Source organism: Dermacentor andersoni, chromosome 1, assembly GCF_023375885.2.
Source record: "Dermacentor andersoni chromosome 1, qqDerAnde1_hic_scaffold, whole genome shotgun sequence".
Taxonomy (NCBI): domain Eukaryota; kingdom Metazoa; phylum Arthropoda; class Arachnida; order Ixodida; family Ixodidae; genus Dermacentor; species Dermacentor andersoni.
Genome location: NC_092814.1, coordinates 309,278,044 through 309,300,807, shown reverse-complemented (window position 1 = coordinate 309,300,807; position 22,764 = coordinate 309,278,044). Strand labels below are relative to the sequence as shown.

The 22,764-nt window shown below is 49.0% G+C and overlaps 1 protein-coding gene and 9 non-coding genes across 10 annotated transcripts; all 10 read left to right on the top strand.

Moving 5' to 3' along the window:
• Window positions 1-364: 364 nt before the first annotated feature.
• TRNAN-GUU (transfer RNA asparagine (anticodon GUU)) lies at window positions 365-438 on the top strand. Its single transcript has one exon. It is a non-coding gene; the product is annotated as a tRNA-Asn (tRNA).
• A 78-nt stretch (window positions 439-516) lies between these two features.
• TRNAN-GUU (transfer RNA asparagine (anticodon GUU)) lies at window positions 517-590 on the top strand. The gene has a single exon. It is a non-coding gene; the product is annotated as a tRNA-Asn (tRNA).
• A 4,994-nt stretch (window positions 591-5,584) lies between these two features.
• Window positions 5,585-5,658, top strand: TRNAN-GUU (transfer RNA asparagine (anticodon GUU)). The gene has a single exon. It is a non-coding gene; the product is annotated as a tRNA-Asn (tRNA).
• Window positions 5,659-10,657: 4,999 nt separating this feature from the next.
• Window positions 10,658-10,731, top strand: TRNAN-GUU (transfer RNA asparagine (anticodon GUU)). The gene has a single exon. It is a non-coding gene; the product is annotated as a tRNA-Asn (tRNA).
• Window positions 10,732-15,709: 4,978 nt separating this feature from the next.
• TRNAN-GUU (transfer RNA asparagine (anticodon GUU)) lies at window positions 15,710-15,783 on the top strand. Its single transcript has one exon. It is a non-coding gene; the product is annotated as a tRNA-Asn (tRNA).
• A 4,961-nt stretch (window positions 15,784-20,744) lies between these two features.
• On the top strand, window positions 20,745-20,818 carry TRNAN-GUU (transfer RNA lysine (anticodon CUU)). The gene has a single exon. It is a non-coding gene; the product is annotated as a tRNA-Asn (tRNA).
• A 78-nt stretch (window positions 20,819-20,896) lies between these two features.
• TRNAN-GUU (transfer RNA asparagine (anticodon GUU)) lies at window positions 20,897-20,970 on the top strand. The gene has a single exon. It is a non-coding gene; the product is annotated as a tRNA-Asn (tRNA).
• A 78-nt stretch (window positions 20,971-21,048) lies between these two features.
• On the top strand, window positions 21,049-21,122 carry TRNAN-GUU (transfer RNA asparagine (anticodon GUU)). Its single transcript has one exon. It is a non-coding gene; the product is annotated as a tRNA-Asn (tRNA).
• A 78-nt stretch (window positions 21,123-21,200) lies between these two features.
• Window positions 21,201-21,276, top strand: TRNAN-GUU (transfer RNA asparagine (anticodon GUU)). The gene has a single exon. It is a non-coding gene; the product is annotated as a tRNA-Asn (tRNA).
• Window positions 21,277-21,410: 134 nt separating this feature from the next.
• On the top strand, window positions 21,411-22,649 carry LOC140219033 (uncharacterized). The gene has a single exon (XM_072288888.1). It carries the CDS (start codon window positions 21,450-21,452, stop codon window positions 22,647-22,649), a length of 1,200 nt encoding a protein of 399 aa, XP_072144989.1. The 5' UTR covers window positions 21,411-21,449.
• Window positions 22,650-22,764: the final 115 nt, after the last annotated feature.

The window sequence follows — 22,764 nt, the reverse complement described above, 5'->3', positions numbered from 1 at the left end:
TCAATGTCCGTTCTGTCCGAGAACACGTTATTGAAAGTGTCGTCTACATGCGTGAAGTGTACAAAGTGCAGAAAGAACCGCCCGAGTGGTTGCCGCTGTTTGATGACTTGGCTAAATTCAAGTGATTTTAATGTCGGCGAGTCGGCATAAGCTATGCTCTCTTTTTAACAATGTATTGCGCATGGCATTTCAGTTACGAGGAAATAAAGAAAAAAAAAGTGGCGCAATCGGTTAGCGCGTTCGGCTGTTAACCGAAAGGTTGGAGGTTTGATTCCTCCCGGTGGCGCAGTTTCACTTCTTTTTATTTATTCATACTGATATATTTTCTGTAGTGCGTGCATGGGGCGGAAGACGCCGCACGGCCGCCTCCGTGGCGCAATCGGTTAGCGCGTTCGGCTGTTAATCGAAAGGTTGGAGCTTCGATTCCTCCCGGTGGCGCAGCTTCACTTCTTTTTACTTATTCATACTGATATATTTTCTGTAGTGCGTGCATGGGGCGGAAGACGCAGCACGGCCGCCTCCGTGGCGCAATCGGTTAGCGCGTTCGGCTGTTAACCGAAAGGTTGGAGGTTCGATTCCTCCCGGTGGCGCAGCTTCACTTCTTTTTACTTATTCATAGTGATATATTTTCTGTAGTGCGTGCATGGGGCGGAAGACGCAGCATGGCCGCCTCCGTGGCATTCTACTTCCGGCCACCGAGCGTGACGGACGGCGAATCATGAGCTCCAGCGGAGCGGCGATTGCGGCCTTCGGCGGCCGCGGAAACAGGCCTGATGAAGTTCAAGATAGCGAGTACCAGATTATTTTGCCAACTCTGCCCACCGGACGTGTTGTTTTGAACACGGTTTTTTTGCTCGGAGACCCACGAGTGCGACCGTTTAGAGTCGAAGATTTCCGAGACGCGCTGACCAAGACAGGTACGCTCCCTGACGTGGTGGCTTTGGGGGCGTACCATATCAACCACGTCTGGGCGGTGACTTTAGGCAGCGCGGAAGCAATGAAGCGGCTTCTCGCCTTCAAGGAGCTGAACGTCAAGGGGCGCCGGTGCCTTGTCCTGGACCCAGAGGACCAACAGGTGAAGCTTCGACTCCACTGGATGCTTCATGGCGTGGCAGACGACGACATTCGGACGGCGCTTGGGGCATTTGGGAAGGTCACTGAAGTGACCCGTGAGCGCTGGCGGGTTCAGGGCGTCCACGAAAAGGGTTCAACCACGAGAACCGTGCTCCTAAAGATGAAGCCTGGTATGAAGATCGAGGACCTGCCGCATCAGATAAGAGTTGCAGGAGAGCTGGTCCTCGTAGTCGTGCCTGGACGGCCGATGCAGTGCTTGCGCTGCCGCGGCACGGGCCACGTACGGCGAGAATGCAAGATACCAAGGTGTTCGAAATGTAGACGTTTCGGCCACGGTGAGGAGGAGTGCGTACGGACGTACGCAGTTGCTACAGGATCTGCGGTGGCGGTAGATTCGGCGGACCAGATCATGGACGTTGACGAAGCGGAAGCAGCTGCAAAAGGAGCCGGGTAATGCGAGAAGCCTGCAGTGACTGCAAAGACTTCGGTGACTGAGGAAGAAGGAAAAGAAACGACAACCAAAGAAAGCAAAGAAATGGCAACGATACGCTGCGAAGGAAAAGAAGACGGGAGGGCGACTGGTGCCGAGGGAGCACCAGAGCCGGACGTGTCTGAACCAGGGAACAGCCAGGAGCCCCTCGACAAGAGCGGCGGCCGAGCGTTGAGTGTCACCGGCACAGCGAAACGCACGCACACCGAACGCGGCAACGAAAAGGACCAGGCGGTGGCCGCTAGCCGCGAGGAGCCACCGACAAAAACGACACAAGGGAGACGACCGCTCTTCAAAACAAAGCCTAATGTGAGGACGGAAACGAGAGTCGCCGAAAAGCAGGCCTTGCAGCTAGGCCTACCTGGCCAAAAAGGTGACCCCGGCACCAACAAAAGCGTCTAGCGACGTGCTGGACGCGAAAGGTAAGCACCATGCTCTCGGCCTCTTATGACCGCAGCAAAATGGCTTCCGTACTCAAGCTTAAAGTTGCCAGTCTAAATGTACGAGGCTTAGCCACAAAGAAAAAGCAGAGTCATGTGCTGCGCCTTCTAACTGACCAAGATATCGATATGCTTGGTCTACAAGAAACAAAGGTCGAAGGGGAAGAAGAGACTGAGAGCATGGTGCAGCGTTTCACGTCTAGGTTTTACGCCATTGTCAGTCACGCAGTTGGTACTTCTGCCGGGTGTGTCATGTTTGTCAAAAAACTGTCTGGTCTAGTTATTCAGTCGCATGTTTCACTTCCTTCAGGACGAGGGCTTGTCTGCGATTTCGTTTTCTGTGCTACTGAATGGCGCGCTGTCTGTATATATGTACCCACCGCAGTTGACGAGAGGACTGTCTTTTTTGAAGTTATTAAGCAACACCTAAACACGGAAAGGCAGCTCATTCTGTTGGGTGACTTCAATTGTGTTCTGAGCGCCGATGACAAAACTAGTACGCGTACTTTCAGGGATAGTAGTACTGCCGTTCTTATTCGATTAATTGATGAATTTGCTTTAGAGCACGTGGGAGAATGCCTGGTGAGCAGGTGTCCAGTTAAGTACACTCATTTCCAAGGTACCAGCCACGCCCGACTCGACAGGATTTACGTGACTGCATGTTTGGTCCCAAAGTGTCATGGCTATGACGTATTGCCCGCGCCCTGCTCGGATCACTGCATGGTTCAATGTTTTATTGGTGCAAAAAAGCGAAGCAGCTGTTTTCAGTGGGATCTTTGCAAGTTAAACAACAAACTGCTCAATGATCAAGAATTCGCTAAGGGAGCGGAGGTAGAAATTAGTAAAGTCACTGGAGGGGGAATACATGAATTGGGCCAGGAATGGGAACTGTGCAAGCAGCAGATCAAAATAAAAGGAATTGAAAGGGCGAGCTGCATACGGTACCATGAAAAACTAAATGAAACGCAGTTAAAATCTATGCTAGAAAAATTATTAGCTCTGGAGTGCAAGGCACCGGGATTATACATGGACGACGTTAGGAAAATAAAACAAAAACTAGAAATTAATGAAGAATTACGCTATCGTGGAGCGCTTGTGCGCGCGAGAGCTGAACATCTAGCCGTGGCGGAGACGCCCACAAAACGGGCGCTAGGGATGGAAAAAGCGCACGCAAGAAGGAACCATGTCACTGAGGTACAATGGGCGGGTCGCACCGCAACAGATAATAGAGAAATCGGGCAAGCTTTCTTTGAGTATTACCAGGCATTGTCCGATTTGCGTAATGTCGACCTGGACCGGTTTAAAGAATCGTATCTGCGGGCGATGCCACGACTAGACGAGGAACAAAAAGCAAGACTGGACACGGCCATTAGCGAGCAGGAAGTAGAGCGTGCAATAGATAATTTAAACCCTGGTAAATCACCTGGGCCTGATGGCTTGAGTGCAGCGTTCTACAAAACTTTCAAGCAACAACTAGCTCCATTGCTGACTGCGGTATTCAATGAGGCATATGAAATAAATGTTTTACCAGTGTCGTTTGGAACGTCACACACTGTACTTATTCCGAAAACCGACAAAGCAGATAAACTTAAGCAGGTATCGTCATACAGACCTATCGCTCTGACAAACGTAGACTACAAAATCTACATGAAGGTTCTCGCTAGCAGATTACAGAGTGTTATAGGCGAAATAGTTGGCCCCCATCAGACGTGTGGGATCAAAGGCCGTTCCATCGTTTACAACATTCACAAGGCGAGGTGTGTACTGGAATGCTGTGACGCCACATATGAACGTGTCGCACTACTACAATTAGACTTGGAAAAGGCATTTGATTGTGTGCCACATTGTGTTTTGTTTTGCATCCTGGACTACATCAATATAGGTTCGGTCATCCGGGAGGGAGTGAGCTTGGCGTACCGTAACTGCACTACGAGGCTACTTGTTAATAAGTTGCTGGGGGCCCCCATAAACGTACGATGTTCGGTGCGCCAAGGTTGCCCCCTCAGCCCTCTGTTGTTTGATATATATATATATATATATATATATATATATATATATATATATATTGAAGCACTGTGTCTGAACATAATACAAAGCGATGAAATTCATGGATTTAGACTACAAGCAACCGAAGTGAAATTGCTTGCGTATGCAGACGATGTTGCAGTTCTTTGTAGGGACAAGGAAAGTGTTAGTAAAACAGTTGAAAGCGTGCGGTGCTTCAGTGAGCTAACCGGAAGTCGGGTGAATTGGGATAAGTGCCTGGGATTTTGGCACGGAGGATGGCCTTCAACCCCAGACATTTTTGCCAACGTGGCTTGAGTAACAACGCCTCCGAAGTACTTGGGGGTGCCGCTGCAATTTTATAGAGACACTGATCCGTACTGGCGAGCGCAGCTGCAAGAGACGCGAGAAAAAGCGGACAAATGGATAAGCGCTCATCTATCTGTCTTCGCAAGAGCTACGGTGTGCAATATTTTTTTTATTAGTAAGTTGTGGTATGCAATGCAAGTGCTACATTGCTCCCGAGTAAACGTGCAGAAGCTGCACCGTGTATTTGCTGTCTTTGTTTGGGCGTCCACATGGGAGAGGTGCAGCCGCACGAACTTGTTTCGGCAGGTGAAGGCCGGTGGTTTAGGACTGGGACATTTGTTTGTGCGACAGATTTTAAACAGGTGTTTGTTTTTCCGTGATGTTAGAGACCCATTCCTGCGCACCGTGTGTCAACAAAGACTCGGGGAAGTTTTGCCTGAGTATGTTGTTACAACGCAATGTATTTCAAGAAGTGTTTGTGGTTTCTTTAGAGAAATTGTTCAAAGTGTCAAATTTCTAAGTGTACGTTTTTCGATGCAGTATTTGAGTAGCGTTAGAAGGAAAACATTGTATAGGGATGTTTGTGACGCGCTGTTTCCAGTGCCCTTGTACAGGACCGTACACTCTGGAGGCCCAGGTGGCAATGTTTTAAAAAGAGTTTAAAAAATGCAGGTGTCGCCGGGAGCCAAATCTTTCTTTTTCAAGTTACACACTGGAACTTTAACTGTTAAGTCCTTTCTAGAGGAAAGGGGTTTTTTTCTACCGTGGGGTTCCCACTGCCTTATATGCAAGCAGCTTGAGACAATCGACCACGTTTTTCTTCATTGCTGGCAAGGGGTATTTTTCTGGGACGTGCTCCAAAGAACCATTAAAAAAGAATTACCGCTAGACTCTCACGGGATCCGGTACCTGCCAACCGATAATGAGGATGGCGTCCCCTTCGACCAGATTATGCTGATGGGCCTCCACAGTATATGGCGCTCCCGAATGGCTGGCTATTTTTGTGATCCGGACGCGCGACCAACACGTATGTATTTTCGCGAAGGCGTACACAGATTCCTGGAGACTTTGAAAGCGCAAACAGATGTTCCTGAGTGGCTGTCAAGGCTGGAGCCTTTGGTAGAGCTCCGGGAATTTTAAAGATGACAACGCCAGGCCTCCGTGGCAGTTAGGCCACTTGTGCCTTCTGGCGCACTCTATATTTTGTGTACTTTTGCCGTATACTGTGTCGAAGACCGGCAATAAAGAAAAAAAAAAAAAAGCGGCCGCCTCCGTGGCGCAATCGGTTAGCGCGTTCGGCTGTTAACCGAAAGGTTGGAGGTTCGCTGCTTCCCGGTGGCGCAGCTTCACTTCTTTTTATTGATTCATACTGATATATTTTCTCTAGTGCGTGCATGGGGCGGAAGGCGCAGCACGGCCGCCTCCGTGGCGCAATCATTCCACTTCCGGCCACCGTTGTGTGCGGACGTGGGTAACATGGGCTCCCAAGGAGCGGATTCAGCGGCCCTTTCAAGCCGCGGAAACAGGTCTTTTGTTTCAGTCGACCAGGACTACCAAGTTGTTGTGCCTCAACTGCCAACAGGTCAGGTTGTTACGGATACCATTTTTCTTCATGCGGATTTACGAGCGCGCCCATACCGAGTGGAAGATTTTCGCGATGCCTTGGAAAATCTTGGAGCCCTTCCGGACGTTATCGCTTTGGGGGCGTACAGGATGAATCACGTTTGGGCCGTGACATTCAAGAGCGCTGAAGCAACGAAGAAAATGATGTCAAAAGGGGAATTCCGAGTGAAGAGTCGCCGGTGCCTGGTAGTTAAGCCCAACGACCAAGGCTTACGAATGAAACTGCACTGGCTTCTTTACGGGGTCAGCGACGATGAAGTACGTGCGGCCTTGGCTCCGTATGGAAAGGTTACGGAAGTAACGAAGGAAAAATGGCGCGTACGTGGTATCACGGAAAGAGCATCGACAACCCGCCTAGTGGCCATGAAACTTGGAGCCGGAGTCACTATCGACGACCTACCCACCAGTTGCGTGTAGGAAGCGAACTCGCCCTAGTAGTTGTGCCCAACCGAGCACCATTATGCCTCCGTTGCAACACCACTGGCCACATTCGACGTGACTGCCGTGTGCCTCGCTGTACCCAGTGTAGGCGCTTCGGCCACACGGACCTAGACTGCGTGAACACATATGCGAGCATCACCGGAAAAGCAACGAAGGACGCGGATGCAGAGCTCATAATGGATGAAGCAGACGCCGAAGAAGCCGCTGGTGGGCGAAAGCAGGCCGACACAAAGAGTGCAAATCAAAAAGTTGCCCCTACCGACGCGTGGAAAGGTGTTTTTGCTGATAACACCACACCCCAGACAAACGGAGCCCCTGTGACGGGGGAAACACAAGAGGCGGACAAAGTCAAACCCGTAGAAGCAGCGTTGGGTGCGGAAGCAGAAGCGGACGCACAGCCAATGGAACTTGAGCCAGGTGCTTCTACCAAGAGACCGCGCGACGATGCAGGCAGCGAAATGGGCAAGCCCAGTGCAAGTAGCGGAGAAGAACCACCCACCAAGACAGTCGTGAAGACCGGCCTTCAATTAGGCAGACGACCCAGCTTCAAACCGAAACCCAGCCTCCCTCCTGACCGGAAAACTGAGGGAAATAAGCCCTCGTAACAACGAGGGTCAACGCATAGAGCAGCGATTCCACCACTTACGAACACCGAGCACCTACCATGGCATCAAGTCCCCTAGCAACAGAGCCACAGCGGCATCGACCCGAGAACTGCTGGCTGGACGCGACGTTGCCCGTCGCCGGAAAGAATCGACCGAGTGGCAACATAAAAGATCGAGGTAAACTCCATGCGGTCCACCTGTTTCAGATTAACCATGACACTTAACCTTAAGAAGCCCCTTCGTCTAGGCACTTTAAACGTTCGCGGTTTGGCGAGCAGGAGACGCCAGTACCAATTAAGCCGGCTTTTTCAAGAAAATGATTTAGATATTGTCGCCGTGCAAGAGACAAAGGTGGAAGGCCAGGAACAGACGGACCGCATGGTGCAACCATTTAGAGCAATGTATAACGTCTGCGTGTGTCATGCGGTTGGAACTTCTGGAGGATGCGCACTCTTTATTCGTAACAGTGCTGGTATTGTAGAGGAACAAGTTATTACATGTGGAACTGGCCGATTTGTCATACTTGATTGTTCTTTTTCTGGCTTTAAGTGGCGCATATTGCGCATGTATGCTCCAAATGATGAATGTGCACGTAGAATTTTTTTTTCAACAGCTAGAAGAATACCTGAAGTGCGAGCGATACCTTATATTGATGGGGGATTTCAACTGTGTGTGCAGAGCACAAGACCGAGCTAATCAAATGAAACGAAGGGATACGAGCGCACAGTTTTTAAACATACTTGTGAATGATTATGAATTAGAAGATGTCGGTATTCTGTTATCGACAGGCAAAGCTTCCGTTTATACGCACTATCAAGGTGAAAGTCATGCGCGATTAGACCGAGCTTATATTGCAATGCAGCTCGTGCCATTGTGTCAGAGTTAGGAGATTAAACATGTATCCTTTTCTGATCATAGTCTAGTGACGTTTGATTTAGGGCAAAAACGAAAAGAAACGAAATTTAATTGGGATCTTTGGAAGTTTAATACCGAACTGCTAGATGATGAAAGCTTTATCAGAGATATAAGTGAAATGATTAATTCCTCTATGACAGCGCAAACTAATCACTGTATTGAAACATGGGAAACTCTCAAAACTGATGTTAAGAGAAAAGCGATAGAAAATGCTACTGCGCTGCGCCGCAAGGAAAAACAAGAAGAAAAAGAATTAACAAGCCAACTAGAATTGCTCATGTCTACAGAATGTCAGAACGCTGGATCTTGCATGAAGCAGATAAAGGAAACAAAAAGTAAGCTCGAACTTATCGACCAAGAACGATACAAGGGAGCCATGGTACGAGCGCGAGCGGAACGATTGTGGAATGGGGAAACGCCTACTAAACGGGCGCTAAGTGACGAGAAGAGATATGCGACAAAAAATGAAATACAAGCAATAATATATCAAAACGAGGAAACTTCCGAACCCACAATGATAGAGCGAGCATTCGTAGATTATTATCGTGAACTGCTTGGGAACAAGAAAAAAATAATAGAAGGGTTTGAGCGAGATTTTCTTCATCTTATGCCACGTCTAGAAGATGACATTAAAGCAAGCCTGGAATTTCCAATCACATTGCGGGAAATTGAAGACGCTATAGATGGACTTGGTGCAGGAAAGGCTCCCGGGCCTGATGGTTTAGGTGCGTCCTTTTACAAGGCTTTCAAATGTCAGCTCAGCCAATTATTGCATAATGTCTTCAAGGAAATGTATGCAACACAGCGAATGCCGCCATCGTTACGAACGGCTCATACAGTGCTAATCCCTAAGTGCGAGGATCCGGTTAAACGGATGTCAGTAAAGTCTTATCGACCAATAAGCCTCACGAACTGTGATTACAAAATATTCACGAAAGTGTTAGCAAAGAGACTTCAAAGTGTTGTAACGCGACTAGTGGGACCGCATCAAACATGTGGAATCAAGGGCAGGACAATTTCCACCAATACACATGTAGCTCGCTGTGTTCTTGAGTGCTGTGATGCTCTCTCATGTCGGGTTGCAGTGTTGCAACTAGATTTGGAGAAAGCGTTTGACAATGTGTCACATGAAGTACTATTTTCAATATTAGAATATGTTGATGTCGGCGGACTGATATTAGAAGGAGTAAAAATGACCTACTCAGAGTGCAGCACACGCATCATTATAAACAAGAATTAAGTGAACCAATCCAGCTTCTCTCCAGTGTGAGGCAGGGATGTGCAATTTCCTCATTACTTTTTGATATTTACTTGGAACCTTTCTGCTTGAGTTTAATTAATAGTCAAAGTGTACGCGGTTTTATGCTTGAAACGGCGGAAGTCAAGGTCCTCGCTTACGCTGATGACATTGCTGTCTTTTGCAAAGATGCCGAAAGTATCAAAGAGGTGGTTAGGTTGACTGGCGAGTTTTGCAAGGAATCTGGCTGCAAGATCAATTGGGAGAAGACCGTAGGTTTCTGGCATTGAGAGTGGAGCGAGAAGCCTGAATTATTTGCTGGCATCCAATGGACAGCAATGCCAACAACGTACTTAGGTGTCCCATTACAATGTTATGAAGACACCGAACTGTATTGGAACGAGGAAACAGAACGCTTGAAAGAGAAGACGCAGGGATGGCAAGGTCGAAATTTGTCAATGTTTGCCCGTGCAACTACTTGCAATCTATTCTTAGTTGCCAAGTTATGGTATGTTATGCAAGTATTGTTTATGTCGCGTACTAACTTACAAAAAATTAATAGAGTCTTTGCAGTGTTTATTTGGGGAGGAAGTTGGGAACGAACGAGTCGAACTAACATGTTTTTGTCCGTCAGAAAAGGTGGTCTTGGTCTGTCGCACCTGTTTATCAGACAGATTGTGTCGCGTTTTATATTTTTAAGAGATCAGTGTGACCCATTTCTGCGTACAGTTATGCAAGTTTGTTTACACAATGCACTACCTGAATTCATCGTCTCTACAAATAAGACTGCGATGCACCGTATAAAAGGTTATTGGCGCGAGGTTGTTGTAGCCTTTCGCATGCTTAAAGTAAGGTTTTCCATAGAATACCTTAGTACAGTAAAAAAGAAAAAGCTCTGCAAGGATTTGCTGGATGTTATGTTACCTCTGCCAGTGTACAGAAGCACATACACTGGAGGCTGTGGACAAGACGTCTTAAAACGGTTTAAAGGAATGCCGATACGACCGCATGTAAAATCCTTTTTCTTCAAGCTCCATACAAACACTCTACCTGTAAAAACGTGGCTACAAGATAAAGGAATGGTTGTACCGTGGACAGTCAACTGCATACTGTGCCAAAAACCAGAGACAATAGAACATGTATTTATTGAATGCTGGGATCCCATATTTCACTGGGACATCCTTCGGCGAACTATCAAAAAGGACTTACCTATTACACCACATGGAATCCGATACTTACCAGTTGAGAATCACGGCGACATTCCCTACGACATGATAATGATACTCAGCCTCCATAGTATATGGAAAACCCGAATGTCGGTAAGACATGCCGACACTAACGCTCGGCCTGTAAAGGAAAATTTTATTGAACATGTAGCGTATATGCGAGAGCTGTACCGAGCCCAGCCAGAAACACCTGATTGGGTTACACTGTTTGATGAGTTGATCAATTTCAAAAGTTTTTGAGATCCTTCTGTTGTTTCAGTATGATGTAAACAGGCAATAAAGAAAAAAAAAAAGCCTCCGTGGCGCAATCGGTTAGCGCGTTCGGCTGTTAACCGAAAGGTTGGAGGTTCGATTCCTCCCGGTGGCGCAGCTTCGCTTCTTTTTACTTATTCATACTGATATATTTTCTGTAGTGCGTGCATGGGGCGGAAGGTGCACCACGGCCGCCTCCGTGGCGCATCATTCTGCTTCCGGCTCCCGAGCTGAACGGATCGCGGGATCATGGGCTCCAATGGAGCGGCATATGCGGCTGTTAGCCACGGCAACAGGCTTTCGACGGAAGAAGATAAGGATTACCAGATAATTTTGCCTCGGCTACCTACAGGACGTATTGTTTTAAACAGTTTTTTTGCACGGCGACGCTCGTGTTCGCCCGTTTCGTGTAGAAGATTTTCGAGACGCGCTTCAAGCTGTTGGTATGCTCTCTGGCGTCGTCGCCCTTGGAGCATACCAAATCAACCATGTATGGGCGGTGACGATGAAGACAGCCGAGGCTGCCGAAAAGCTGGCGGCCCTGAAGGAGCTGCAGGTGAAGGGGCGTCGCTGCCTGGTCATCGACCCCAAGGAACAACAGGTGAAGCTTCGTATCCATTGGCTTCTGCATGGGGTGGACGACGAAGACTTCAAGACCGCGCTGGCCTCCTTCGGCAAAGTGACGGAAGTGACCCGGGAGCGCTGGCGAGTGGATGGCGTTTCCGACAAGGGCTCGACGACCCGAGCAGTGCTGCTGCAGCTGAAGGCTGGAATGAAAGTCGACGACCTGCCCCACCAGATCCGCGTCACCGGCGAGCTTGCGCTGGTGGTAGCCCCAGGACGTCCCATGCAGTGCCTGCGCTGCCGGGGCTCTGGCCACGTTCGTCTTGAATGCAAGGTTCCCCGTTGCTCGCGGTGCAGGCTTTTTGGACACAACGACGCGGACTGTGTGCGTTCATACGCAGTAGCCGCGGGTTCGGCGGAGAGCGAGCCGTCGACGTTAGGCCATGTAATGGACGTGACCGAGGCGGAGGAAGCGGCCACGGGAGCTGGAAACGGCAAAGTGGCGGCATAAACCGGCGCGACCACCAAGCAAGCCGAAGGAGGAAGGAATATCTCTCCCTCCAAAGAACCAGCAGCTACAGTCGAGAGCGTGAAGACGGCCCCGCAAGAAAATGAGAGCCACCAGCCAGCTACAGATGCAACGCAGGCAGAGGCGGACGACAACGCGACCCCTGCTAGCGCCCGCGTCGAATCCGTCTCGGCACCGGTCAAGAGATCCCTGCAGCACGAGGAGAAAGTCGCCGGAAAGGCCGGCGGTGACTCCGAGGCACCACCCGCTAAGACGCTACCTGGAAGGCGCTCCACCCTCAAGCCTAAGCCGAACCTGGAGACTGACCGTAGGCTTACCCCGAAGCCGACCAAAGAGGAACCCGGGCGACGGCCACCGGATGGCCACGGAGGCGTCTAGCGGTCAGCTAGACGTTAAGGTGAGCACCATGCTCCGGGCCTTCTCCCCTCCCGTTTAAATCAGTAATGGCTACCAACACGTCGCTTAGCCTGGGCACGCTAAACGTTCGAGGTCTGGCCGCCAAAAAGAAACAGAGTCAGGTTTACAGACTACTAGTGGACCACGACCTCGACGTTTTAGCCGTGCAAGAAACCAAGGTAGACGGCGAGGAGGAGACCGGGAGCATGGTGCAAAGGTTCACGTATAACTACTATACGGTAGTGAGCCACGCCTTAGGGACTTCGGCAGGGTGTGTGCTGTTCGTGAGGAAGCTCCCTGGTCTAGTTATAGATGGTTACTTCTCCTGTACTTCTGGTCGACTTGTCTTTTGTGACTTCAGCTATTGTAATGTCCAATGGCGCGTGTTTTGCATTTATGCGCCTAATACTGTGCAAGAGAGGGCAAATTTCTTTTTGAGTTTAAAGCATCATTTACATGTGCAAAAAATGATAGTCTTTGTAGGCGACTTCAACTGCGTATTGAAAGCTGAGGATAGGTCTACGCGTCGCGTGGTTTGTGACAAAAGTAGTGATATCCTGGCGCAGATTACACACGAATTCGAATTAGAAGATATCGCAGAATGTTTTCGCGGTCACGGAGACGTAAGCTACACTCACTTTCAGGGCACAAGTCACGCACGCTTAGACCGTATCTATCTTTCATATGATTTAGTTGAAAAATGCCAGTGCTACACAGTTACGGCCATATCATATTCTGACCACTGCCTGGTAAAATGCACGGTGGGCAGGAAGAAAGAACGAAACAAGTTCGTCTGGGAACTGTGGAAATTGAATGCAGAGCTGTTACGGGATGAAACTTTTAACGAAAATGTAGTGGCTGCTCTGAATTCTTTTGGAACAGACAGTTCTACGAAAGTTGGTGAGGAATGGGAGTTGCTGAAGCAAAGCATTAAATTGAAGGCAATCGAAAGAAGTAGCGTACTGGGATATGAACAAAAGGCCAGAGAAAAGGATTTAACAACATTGCTAGAAAAATTTGCGAAGCTTGAATGCATGCAACCTGGCGCCTATCAACAAGATATGCGCGCCGTTAAGAAGAAGCTCGAGGTATTCGATGAAGATCGCTTCCGAGGTGCGCTAGTGCGCGCCAGAGCAGAAAGGCTATCATGCGGGGAAACGCCAACGAAAAGAGCACTGGGGCTAGAAAAAAAGCACTCGAGATGTAAGCAGATTGAGGCTATCGAATATGAAGGGGTGGTATTAACGGATAACAATAATATAGGGCGTGCTTTCTGTGAGCATTACAAAGAACTTTTTGCATTCAGGCCTGTCAACATGCACGATTTCAAGAAATTATTTTTGCAACGAATCCCACAGCTGTCGAGTGAGGTTAAAGAAACCTTAGAACGACCATTAACAGAACATGAAGTGATGAAAGCCATCGAAGACCTGAATCCCTGGAAGTCGCCAGGTCCAGACGGTCTTTGTGCCGCTTGGTACAAATCGTTCAAAAGCCACCTAGCTGCTATCTTAACAGCAGTTTTCAATGAAGCATATGAACTGAAAATACTTCCACCATCCTTTGGCCAGTCCCATACAGTACTAATACCGAAAACAGAAGAGACCGAAAAGCTCAAGCAACTTTCCTCCTACAGACCCATAGCGCTTAGTAACTGCGATTACAAAATATTGATGAAGGTGTTGGCACGACGGGTCCAGTCAGTTATTCAGGAAGTAGTCGGCCCACACCAGACGCGTGGTATTCGTGGAAGAACCATTTTCACTAACATCCATAAAATGAAGTGTGTGCTGGAGGGTTGTGACGCCATGTGCGATGCAGTAGCCATCCTCCAGCTAGACTTGGAGAAGGCGTTTGATTGTGTTTCTCACGACATATTGCTTACCATCCTTGAACACGTTAATTTTGGCCACATAATCGCTGAAGGGGTGACCATGGCGTACCGGAGCTGCTATACCAGACTTATAATTAATCAGATGTTGGGGGCCCCCATTAACGTGAAGCGCTCCGTTCGCCAGGGTTGTCCACTCAGTCCACTCCTGTTTTGTGTCTATATAGAAACGCTATGTCTGGCCATCATCGAAAATGAATGTATTAAGGGGTTTAGTCTTCAATCAGGAGAAGTGAAGCTACTGGCATACGCTGACGATGTTACTGTATGCTGTAAAGACAAACAAAGTGTATTGAATACTGTTAATATCGTCAAAAAGTTTGGTAACGTCACTAACAGCTATGTTAACTGGCAGAAATGTTTGGGGTTTTGGCATGGAAGATGGGCGTCTACACCAGACCACTTTTCGAACGTAAACTGGGTCACGACGCCAGTTAAGTACCTTGGAGCACCCCTTGATGCCTACAAGGACAGTAACGAGTACTGGAAGGAGCGGACAAAAGAACTAAAAGAAAAAGCCGACCGATGGAACGCCTGTCACTTGTCAATGTTCGCGAGAGCTACAGCGTGCAACATGTTTCTCGTGTCAAAGATCCGGTACGTAATGCAGGTCCTACAGTGCTCTCGTATTAATGTGCAGAAACTGCACCGCGTGTTCGCTGTATTCGTGTGGGCATCGAGCTGGGAGTGATGCAGCCGAGATAATCTCTTCCGACGTGTGAAGGATGGTGGTCTGGGGTTGGCGCACCTTTTCTTGCGTCAACTGGTGAATAGATTCTTCTTCTTTCGAGATACAAACGACCCATTTCTGCGCACGGTGATCCAAATGAGGCTGTCAAGATCACTTCCCGAATTCGTTGTAGGTACGGAAATAATGCCAGGACCAGTCCATGGTTTCTTTCGGGAAATAGTTCAGAGTGTTTCTTTTTTGCGTGTTCGTTTTTCAAGTGCATATTTGTGGAGTGTAAAACGGAAAAAGTTATATCGTGATTTATGTGACAGTGTTTTGCTGGTACCTATGTACGGAGCCCCGTACAGTGGAGGCCCAGGCCTAGATGTATTGAGAAGGGTGAAGAAGATGCCAGTTCAACCAGCCACTAAATCGTTCTTTTTTAAATTACACACCGGTACTCTACCCGTTAAAATCTTCCTTGAACAACGTGGGTTCTACATGCCATGGGGAACCCCCTGCCTTATATGTAAAAAAACAGAAAGCATAGATCACGTCTTCATCCACTGTTGGGAAGGGGTCTTTTTCTGGGACGTGTTACAAAGGACTCTAAAAAAGGAGCTACCTATAGATCCCCGCGGAATCAGGTTTCTGCCAGTATATGACGACGAAGGTTTCCCGTACGACCTGATCATGCTTACGGGCCTCCACTGTTTATGGCGCGCAAGAATGGCGGGTTACCATTGTGACCCGGATGCCCGACCGGCGCGTCTGTACTTTTGTGAATCCATGCAACGGTATGTGGAAGTGATCAAGTTGCAACAGCCTGTTCCTGAGTGGCTGTCGAGGGTTGAACCCCTTACAGCACTAAAGGAATTTTAATCCGACAACGTCGTGCCACAGTAGCGGACGGCAGCGAATGTAAATATTACTGTTCTTTGTTCCGTTTGTGTATTCATCCCTTTTTGCTTCTTTGGTCTTTGTTTATATCATTTAGGAATTTGTGTTGAGATATGTCGAGGACTGGCAATAAAAAAAAAAAAGCCTCCGTGGCGCAATCGGTTAGCGCGTTCAGCTGTTAATCGAAAGGTTGGAGGTTCGATTCCTCCCGGTGGCGCAGCTTCAGTTCTTTTTATTTATTCATACTGATATATTGTTTCTAGTGCGTGCGTGGGGCGGAAGGCGCAGCACGGCGGCCTCCGTGGCGTAATCAGATTCTACTTCCGGCAGCCGAGCTGTACGGACGTGTGGATCATGGGCTCCGAAGGAGCGGCTTTTGCGGCCACCGGCCGCGGTAACAGGCTTATGGACGATGACGAGGAAGCGAGCTACCAGTTTATTTTGCCACCACTGCCCAAGGGACCTGTCGTGAAAAACACCGTGTTTTTGCATGGCGACGTGCGAGCGAGGCCCTATAGGGTCGAAGACTTCCGAGATGCCCTCATCCCGACTGGACTGCTGCAGGAGGTCATGGCCCTTGGAGCCTACCAGATCAATCACGTATGGGCAGTCACCTTCTCGAGTGACGAGGCAACGAAAAGGATGCTGGCGTTGAAAGAGCTCAACGTGAAGGGGCGTCGTTGCGTTATCGTCGACCCTCAAGACCAACAGGTACGCCTCCGCCTTCATTGGCTGCTTTATTGGGTGGCGGACGAAGATATAAAGGCAGCGCTAGCGGCCTTTGGCAAGGTCGTGGAAGTGACGAGAGAACGATGGCGTGTCAGAGGCGTAGGCGACAAGGACTCAACGTCGCGGACCGTTCTGTTGAAGTTGAAGAGCGGGATGAAAGTCAATGACCTCCCGCACCAAATCCGAGTTGCCGGTGAACTGGCCCTTGTCGTAGCGCCTGGACGGCCGATGCAGTGCCTACGATGCAAGGGTGTCGGACACGTCCGTCGCGAGTGCAATGGTACCGCGTTGCGCTCGGTGTCGCAGCTTTGGACACTCTGAAGATCAGCGTGTGCGCACGTACGCTGCAGCTGTGGGGCCACCAGCGAACGAGGTCGTCGCGCAGATGAGGATGGATGCTGCTGAAGCCGAGGACGCTGCCAAGGGGGCTGGTGACAAGGAGAGCGCCAGCAATGCAGAGGCGACATCGAAGGCAGCGAAAGATACAGATGTATTTGTTACCCTCGAAAAGAAAGATGGGACGACAACGGGTCCTGCAGAAGAGCGGGCGAAAAGCAAGGAAAACTGCCTTGTAGTTGATGAAGCCGCATGCGAGACAGAAGGTGGGGATCCGCCCCCAACCAGCGACCCTATGGATACGAGCGGCAACGCAACCTTTAAGAGGCCGCTAGACGCTACCGATGGGAAAACAGCTGCAAAGAACCATGCCGACGGGCCACCTGCAAAGACAACTTTGACGAGAAGGAGCATCTTCAAGCCCTCACCAAACATTCATCGGGATAGGAAAGCCGGCGACAAGCCACAGCCGTCCGCGGACCACACCAGACCACCGGACGGTCCCGGAGGCGTCTAGCCGCTGGCTAGACGTTGTGGTGAGCACAGTGCTCCGGGCCTCTCTAACTTTCTCGTATTAGCAATGGCAACCAACCCAACGCTTAGCTTAGGAACGCTAAACGTAAGAGGTCTGGCCGCCAAGCGTAAACAAAGCCAAGTGTACCGGATGATGGTGGACCAAGACCTCGACGTTCTGGCCGTGCAAGAGACAAAGGTTGGAGGGGAGGAGGAGACCCGGGGCATGGTGCTAAGGTTTACGTCTTTATACTACGCGGTAGTGAGCCATGCTAAAGGTGCGTCGGCGGGTGTTATTTTATTTATTAGGAAACTTCCCGGCTTATCTATCGAAAATTATTTTTCATGCCCTTCAGGCAGGTTAGTGTACGTTGACTTTAATGTTGGTAATGATTCGTGGCGTGTTGTGTGTGTTTATGCACCTAATATTTGTGAAGAGCGCACTCTGTTTTTTTTCATCCTTAAGGACGCACATTTGCATGAACAAAAAAGTGATAATTCTGGGAGATTTTAATTGTGTACTCCGAGATCGGGAGAGAACAGGCCGAAGAACAAATGACAAAAGCTGCCATGTCCTCGCTGAATTATTAACCGATTTCGACCTAGACGACGTGGCTGACTGTCTGGTTGGAACACGCGAGGTTCATTACACACACTTCCAGGGCAATAGTCACGCGCGTCTAGAGAGAATGTACGTGTCACTAGACGTAATACCCCGGTGTAACAGCTACGGTGTCACGCCTCTTTCATTCACTGATCACAGTTTGGTCAAGATGTATGTTGGACGCAAAGCAAAATACCACACTTTCACGTGAGAGTTGTGGAAAATGAATTCCAAATTGTTAACTGACGAGCTTTTTCTAAGCAAAGTACAGGAATATTTGAAAGAAGTGGGAAATAACGTGTTGCGAGTCACCGAAAAGTGGGAAAATTTTAAACAACGAATTAAACTAGCCGCCATCGATCGCTCCTGCAAAATAAAGTACGAAGAAAGAGTTAAAGAGAAAGAACTAAGGGTGGTGTTGGAAAAGTTAACGGCCTTAGAGTGCAGCCAACCGGGCGCATACAAAGACGATTTGCGTAGCATCAAATCGAAATTGGAGATATGCGATGAAGAGCGATATCGGGGAGCGATTATACGCGCAAGGGCAGAGGCTTTGACAGCAGATGAGGCTCCAACTAAACGTGCGCTCGGTCTTGAAAAGAGGCACGCACGGCGTAACCACGTAGATGTACTTGAAGTAGATGATCACGAAATAACCGACTGTGAGGACATAGCGCAAGTGTTTTTCCAGCACTTTCAACAGCTTTTTGCATCGAGTCCTGTTGACGTAGATGCCTTTAGAGCGACGTTTTTGGGACGCATGCCGCAACTCAACGACGACACGAAGAACAGACTAGAGGCACCGATATCAGCACGTGAAGTGGAAAAGGCAATTGATGATTTAAAAACTGGAAAATCGCCGGGTCCGGATGGCCTTTGCGCCGCTTTTTATAAACAGATTAAATCAGACTTGTCGCCTCTTCTCGCTGACGTCTTTAACGAAGCGTATGAAGTAAACGCATTGCCATATTATTTCGGGGAAGCACACACCGTGCTCATCCCTAAGACCGACGAGCCTACGAAACTAAAATATGTAACGTCGTACAGACCAATATCACTTACCAACAATGATTACAAAGTATTCATGAAGATCATCGCTTGCAGGTTACAATCAGTAATGGAAACCATAGTAGGTAGTCACCAAACATGCGGCATCAAGGGACGTACTATTAGCACAAACATACACATAATTACATCAATTCTGGAATGTTGTGACGCCTTAAGGTCGCGAGTTGCTATTCTCCAACTTGATTTGGAGAAAGCTTTTGACTGTGTTGCTCATGTTATTTTAATTGCCATTCTAAAACATATAAATGTCGGGTCCATAATTACTGACGGGGTGGCCATGGCGTACCGGAACGGAAGTACTAAGCTTATAATTAACAAGTCACTGGGGGCCCCCATCAGCATTCAACGTTCCGTGCGTCAGGGCTGCCCAGCCAGCCCACTCCTGTTCTGTATTTATCTAGAGACTCTGTGTTTGGCAGTGATTGAGAACAAATGTATTCATGGGTTTACAATGCAAGCATCAGAAGTTAAACTTCTGGCCTATGCTGATGACGTAGCCGTGTGTTGCAATGACAAGGAGAGCGTTTTGCAAACGATAAATGTTGTTAAAAAATTTGGCGAAATCACTGGAAGTAGAGTAAACTGGAGCAAGTGCCACGGTATTTGGCATGGGGAGTGGCCTAAGACCCCCGCTATCTTTGCGAATGTCACGTGGTCGGCAACGCCAGTAAAATACCTGGGTGTACCACTTGAAGCTTATAAACAGAGCGACGAATACTGGCAGTGCGAGCTTAAAAGGGTTAAAGAGAAGGCTGAGGCGTGGAGAGCCAAACACCTTTCAGTATTTGCCAGGGCTACAGTGTGCAACTTGTTTTTCGTAGCTAAACTATGGTACGTTATGCAATTCATTTTTTGTAACAGAGCCAATGTACAGAAATTGCACAGAGTTTTTGCCGTGTTTGTGTGGGGTTCTGGATGGGAGAGATGCAGCCGCAATAATCTTTTCAGACGGGTGAAAGATGGAGGGCTAGGGCTGGCCCACCTGTTTGTGAGGCAATTAGTCGGACGGTTCTTTTTCTTCAGGAACAATGATAATTCATTTCTTCAATCGGTTTGCAAAGTTAGACTTGCGCATTTGTTACCCGAGTTTATTATAAGCTCTGAAAGTGTACCGGTGGCAGTGTTCGGATTCTATAAGGAAATTGTGCTGAGTGTTAGTTTCCTTGCTGTACGGTTTTCCAAAGAATATTTGTTTACGGTCACAAGAAAAAGGCTGCGCAATGATCTATTGGACAGCCTTTTTCCCCCACCTCGGTACCGAACTGTGTACAGTCGAGGCCCAGGCCAGAATGTTTTCAAACGTGTTAAAAAAATGCAGGTACCGCCTGGTATGAAAACTTTCTTTTTCAAGCTACACACAGGAACACTATCAGTTGCAACGTTTTTAGAAGAAAGGGGCTTTTACATGCCATGGGGCTCAGATTGCTTCATATGCAAACAACCAGAAACAATAGACCATGTTTTTTTACACTGTTGGGCGGGGGTTTTCTTTTGGGATGTTCTACAGCGAACAATAAAGAAAGAATTTCCTCTTGATCCACATGGCATAAGGTATCTACCGATAGATGACGGGGACGGAACACCTTTCGATCAGATAATGTTAACTGGCCTCTACTGTATATGGCGAGCCCGCATGGCTGGCTTCTATTGCGACCCCGATGCGAGACCAGCCCGTGTTTTCTTTCGAGAACAAATAACACGTTTTCTTGATGTGCTTGCTACACATGAGTGCCCCCCGCCTTGGATGGCCAGGATAGAACCCCTGGCTAATCTTAAAGAATTTTAAACAACGCCAGCTCACATATAACAGGCGGCTTTTACTTATTAATTTTTGTTAACGGATGAGAAGTTCATCTGTCTGTGTATATATGTTCCTTATGTTGTCCTTCCGATGTACTGCTGATTACCGGGAATAAAGAAAAAAGAAAGCCTCCGTGGCGTAATCGGTTAGCGCGTTCGGCTGTTAACCGAAAGGTTGGAGGTTCGATTCCTCCCGGTGGCGCAGCTTCAGTTCTTTTAATTTATTCATACTGATATATTTTCTGTAGTGCGTGCATGGGGCGGAAGGTGCACCACGGCCGCCTCCGTGGAGCAATCGGTTAGCGCGTTGGGCTGTTAACCGAAAGGTTGGAGGTTCGATTCCTCTCGGTGGCGCAGCTTCACTTCTTTTTATTTATTCATACTGATATATTTTCTCTGGTGCGTGCATGGGGCGGAAGGCGCAGCACGGCCGCCTCCGTGGCGCAATCGGTTAGCGCGTTCGGCTGTTAACCGAAAGGTTGGAGGTTCGATTCCTCCCGGTGGCGCAGCTGCACTTCTTTTTACTTATTCATACTGATATATTTTCTGTAGTGCGTGCATGGGGCGGAAGGTGCACCACGGCCGCCTCCGTGGCGCAATCGGTTAGCGCGTTCGGCTGTTAACCGAAAGGTTGGAGGTTCGATTCCTCCCGGTGCCGCAGCTTCAGTTACTTTTATTTATTCATATTGATATTTTGTTTCTAGTGCGTGCATGGGGCGGAAGGTGCACCATGGCCGCCTCCGTGGCGCAAGGGAGATCTTACGAGGGGCCTCTGACGTCCCGGCGAGGTGGCCGAGATTCTACTTCCGGCTACCGTACGGTACGGTCGCAGAATGTCTTGCTCCGTTGGGGCGGTTGAAGCGGCCCAGCAGGGCCGTGGAATCAGGTTTACGGAGTCGACTACACAGGAATACCAGCTTGTTTTGCCTCATCTGCCTTCAGGTATGACGGTTTCTAAGACAGTGTTTTTGCACGGAGACTTAAAAGCAAGACCGTATCGCGTAGAACATTTTCGCGATGCGCTTGTCAGAGTACAGCTTATGCCGGAAGTGCTGGCCCTTGGGGCCTATCAAATGAATCATGTGTGGGCGATAACCTTCAAGGATGAAGACGCAAAGAAAAAGATACTTTCCCTCGAGGCGTTCAGCGTCAAGGAGCACCGGTGCGTTGTTATTGACCCGTGCAAACAGGATGTGCGGATGAAGCTTCACTGGCTCCTGCACACCACGCCCGACGACGAAGTTCGAATGGCTTTGGCACCTTTTGGCAAAGTTATTGAAATTTCCAAAGAGAAGTGGCGTGTCTCAGGCTGTTACGAGAAGGGCTCGCACACACGTTTGGTGTCCTTGCGCCTGAAGTCCGGTCTGACGGTCGAAGACCTGCCGCACCAGTTGCGCATAGGCGAAGACAACGCACTTGTATTCGTATCTGGTAGAGCGCCGCTCTGCCTCCGGTGCCACGGCACCGGTCACATACGGCGCGAGTGCCGGGTACCGCGCTGCGGTGCCTGCCGTCGCTATGGCCACGAGGAGAGCCAGTGTGTACGCAGCTATGCCAACGTAACCGGAACAGGTGGAAGCGACATTGTGCAAGAGCACCTTATGGACCAGGCCGACGCCGAAGAAGCTTCTGTGGGAAGTGGGCATCAGGCGAGCAGGCAAGAGAACCCGCCTCTAGCGTCTTCTGAAAAGGACAAAGAAGTAAGAACGGAGGACGAAAACCGACAACCGGCCCACCCAACCACACCCGAAAGTACTCCCGAGATGGAAACAAATCTCGGAGGTGGCGCATCGGCTTCGCAGAATGACTCGGAGAACGAGGCTCTCCCGAAAAGTGAAAAAGGAAGTCAACCGGCAACAGCCATTACTAAGAGACCTCATGAGAAGGTGGCTAGCGACGAGGATTGCTCCGACCCAACGAGCGCTGTGGGACCACCACCGCTGAAGTCAACGACCACTCGTAGGAGCAGCTTCAAGCCCAAGCCGACGGTCCCACCAGACCGGTTGCAAGGGCCGCGAGTGCCTCCGCGTTAGCGGGGGTACTTTTTTGCCTTCTTGTTCAAGTGTATGTACGAGGACAATCATGTTGAGACTTTGGTTGAGTTTAGTGTCTTCAAGGTAGAAGCCGGGCTAATTACCCGTGTGGACG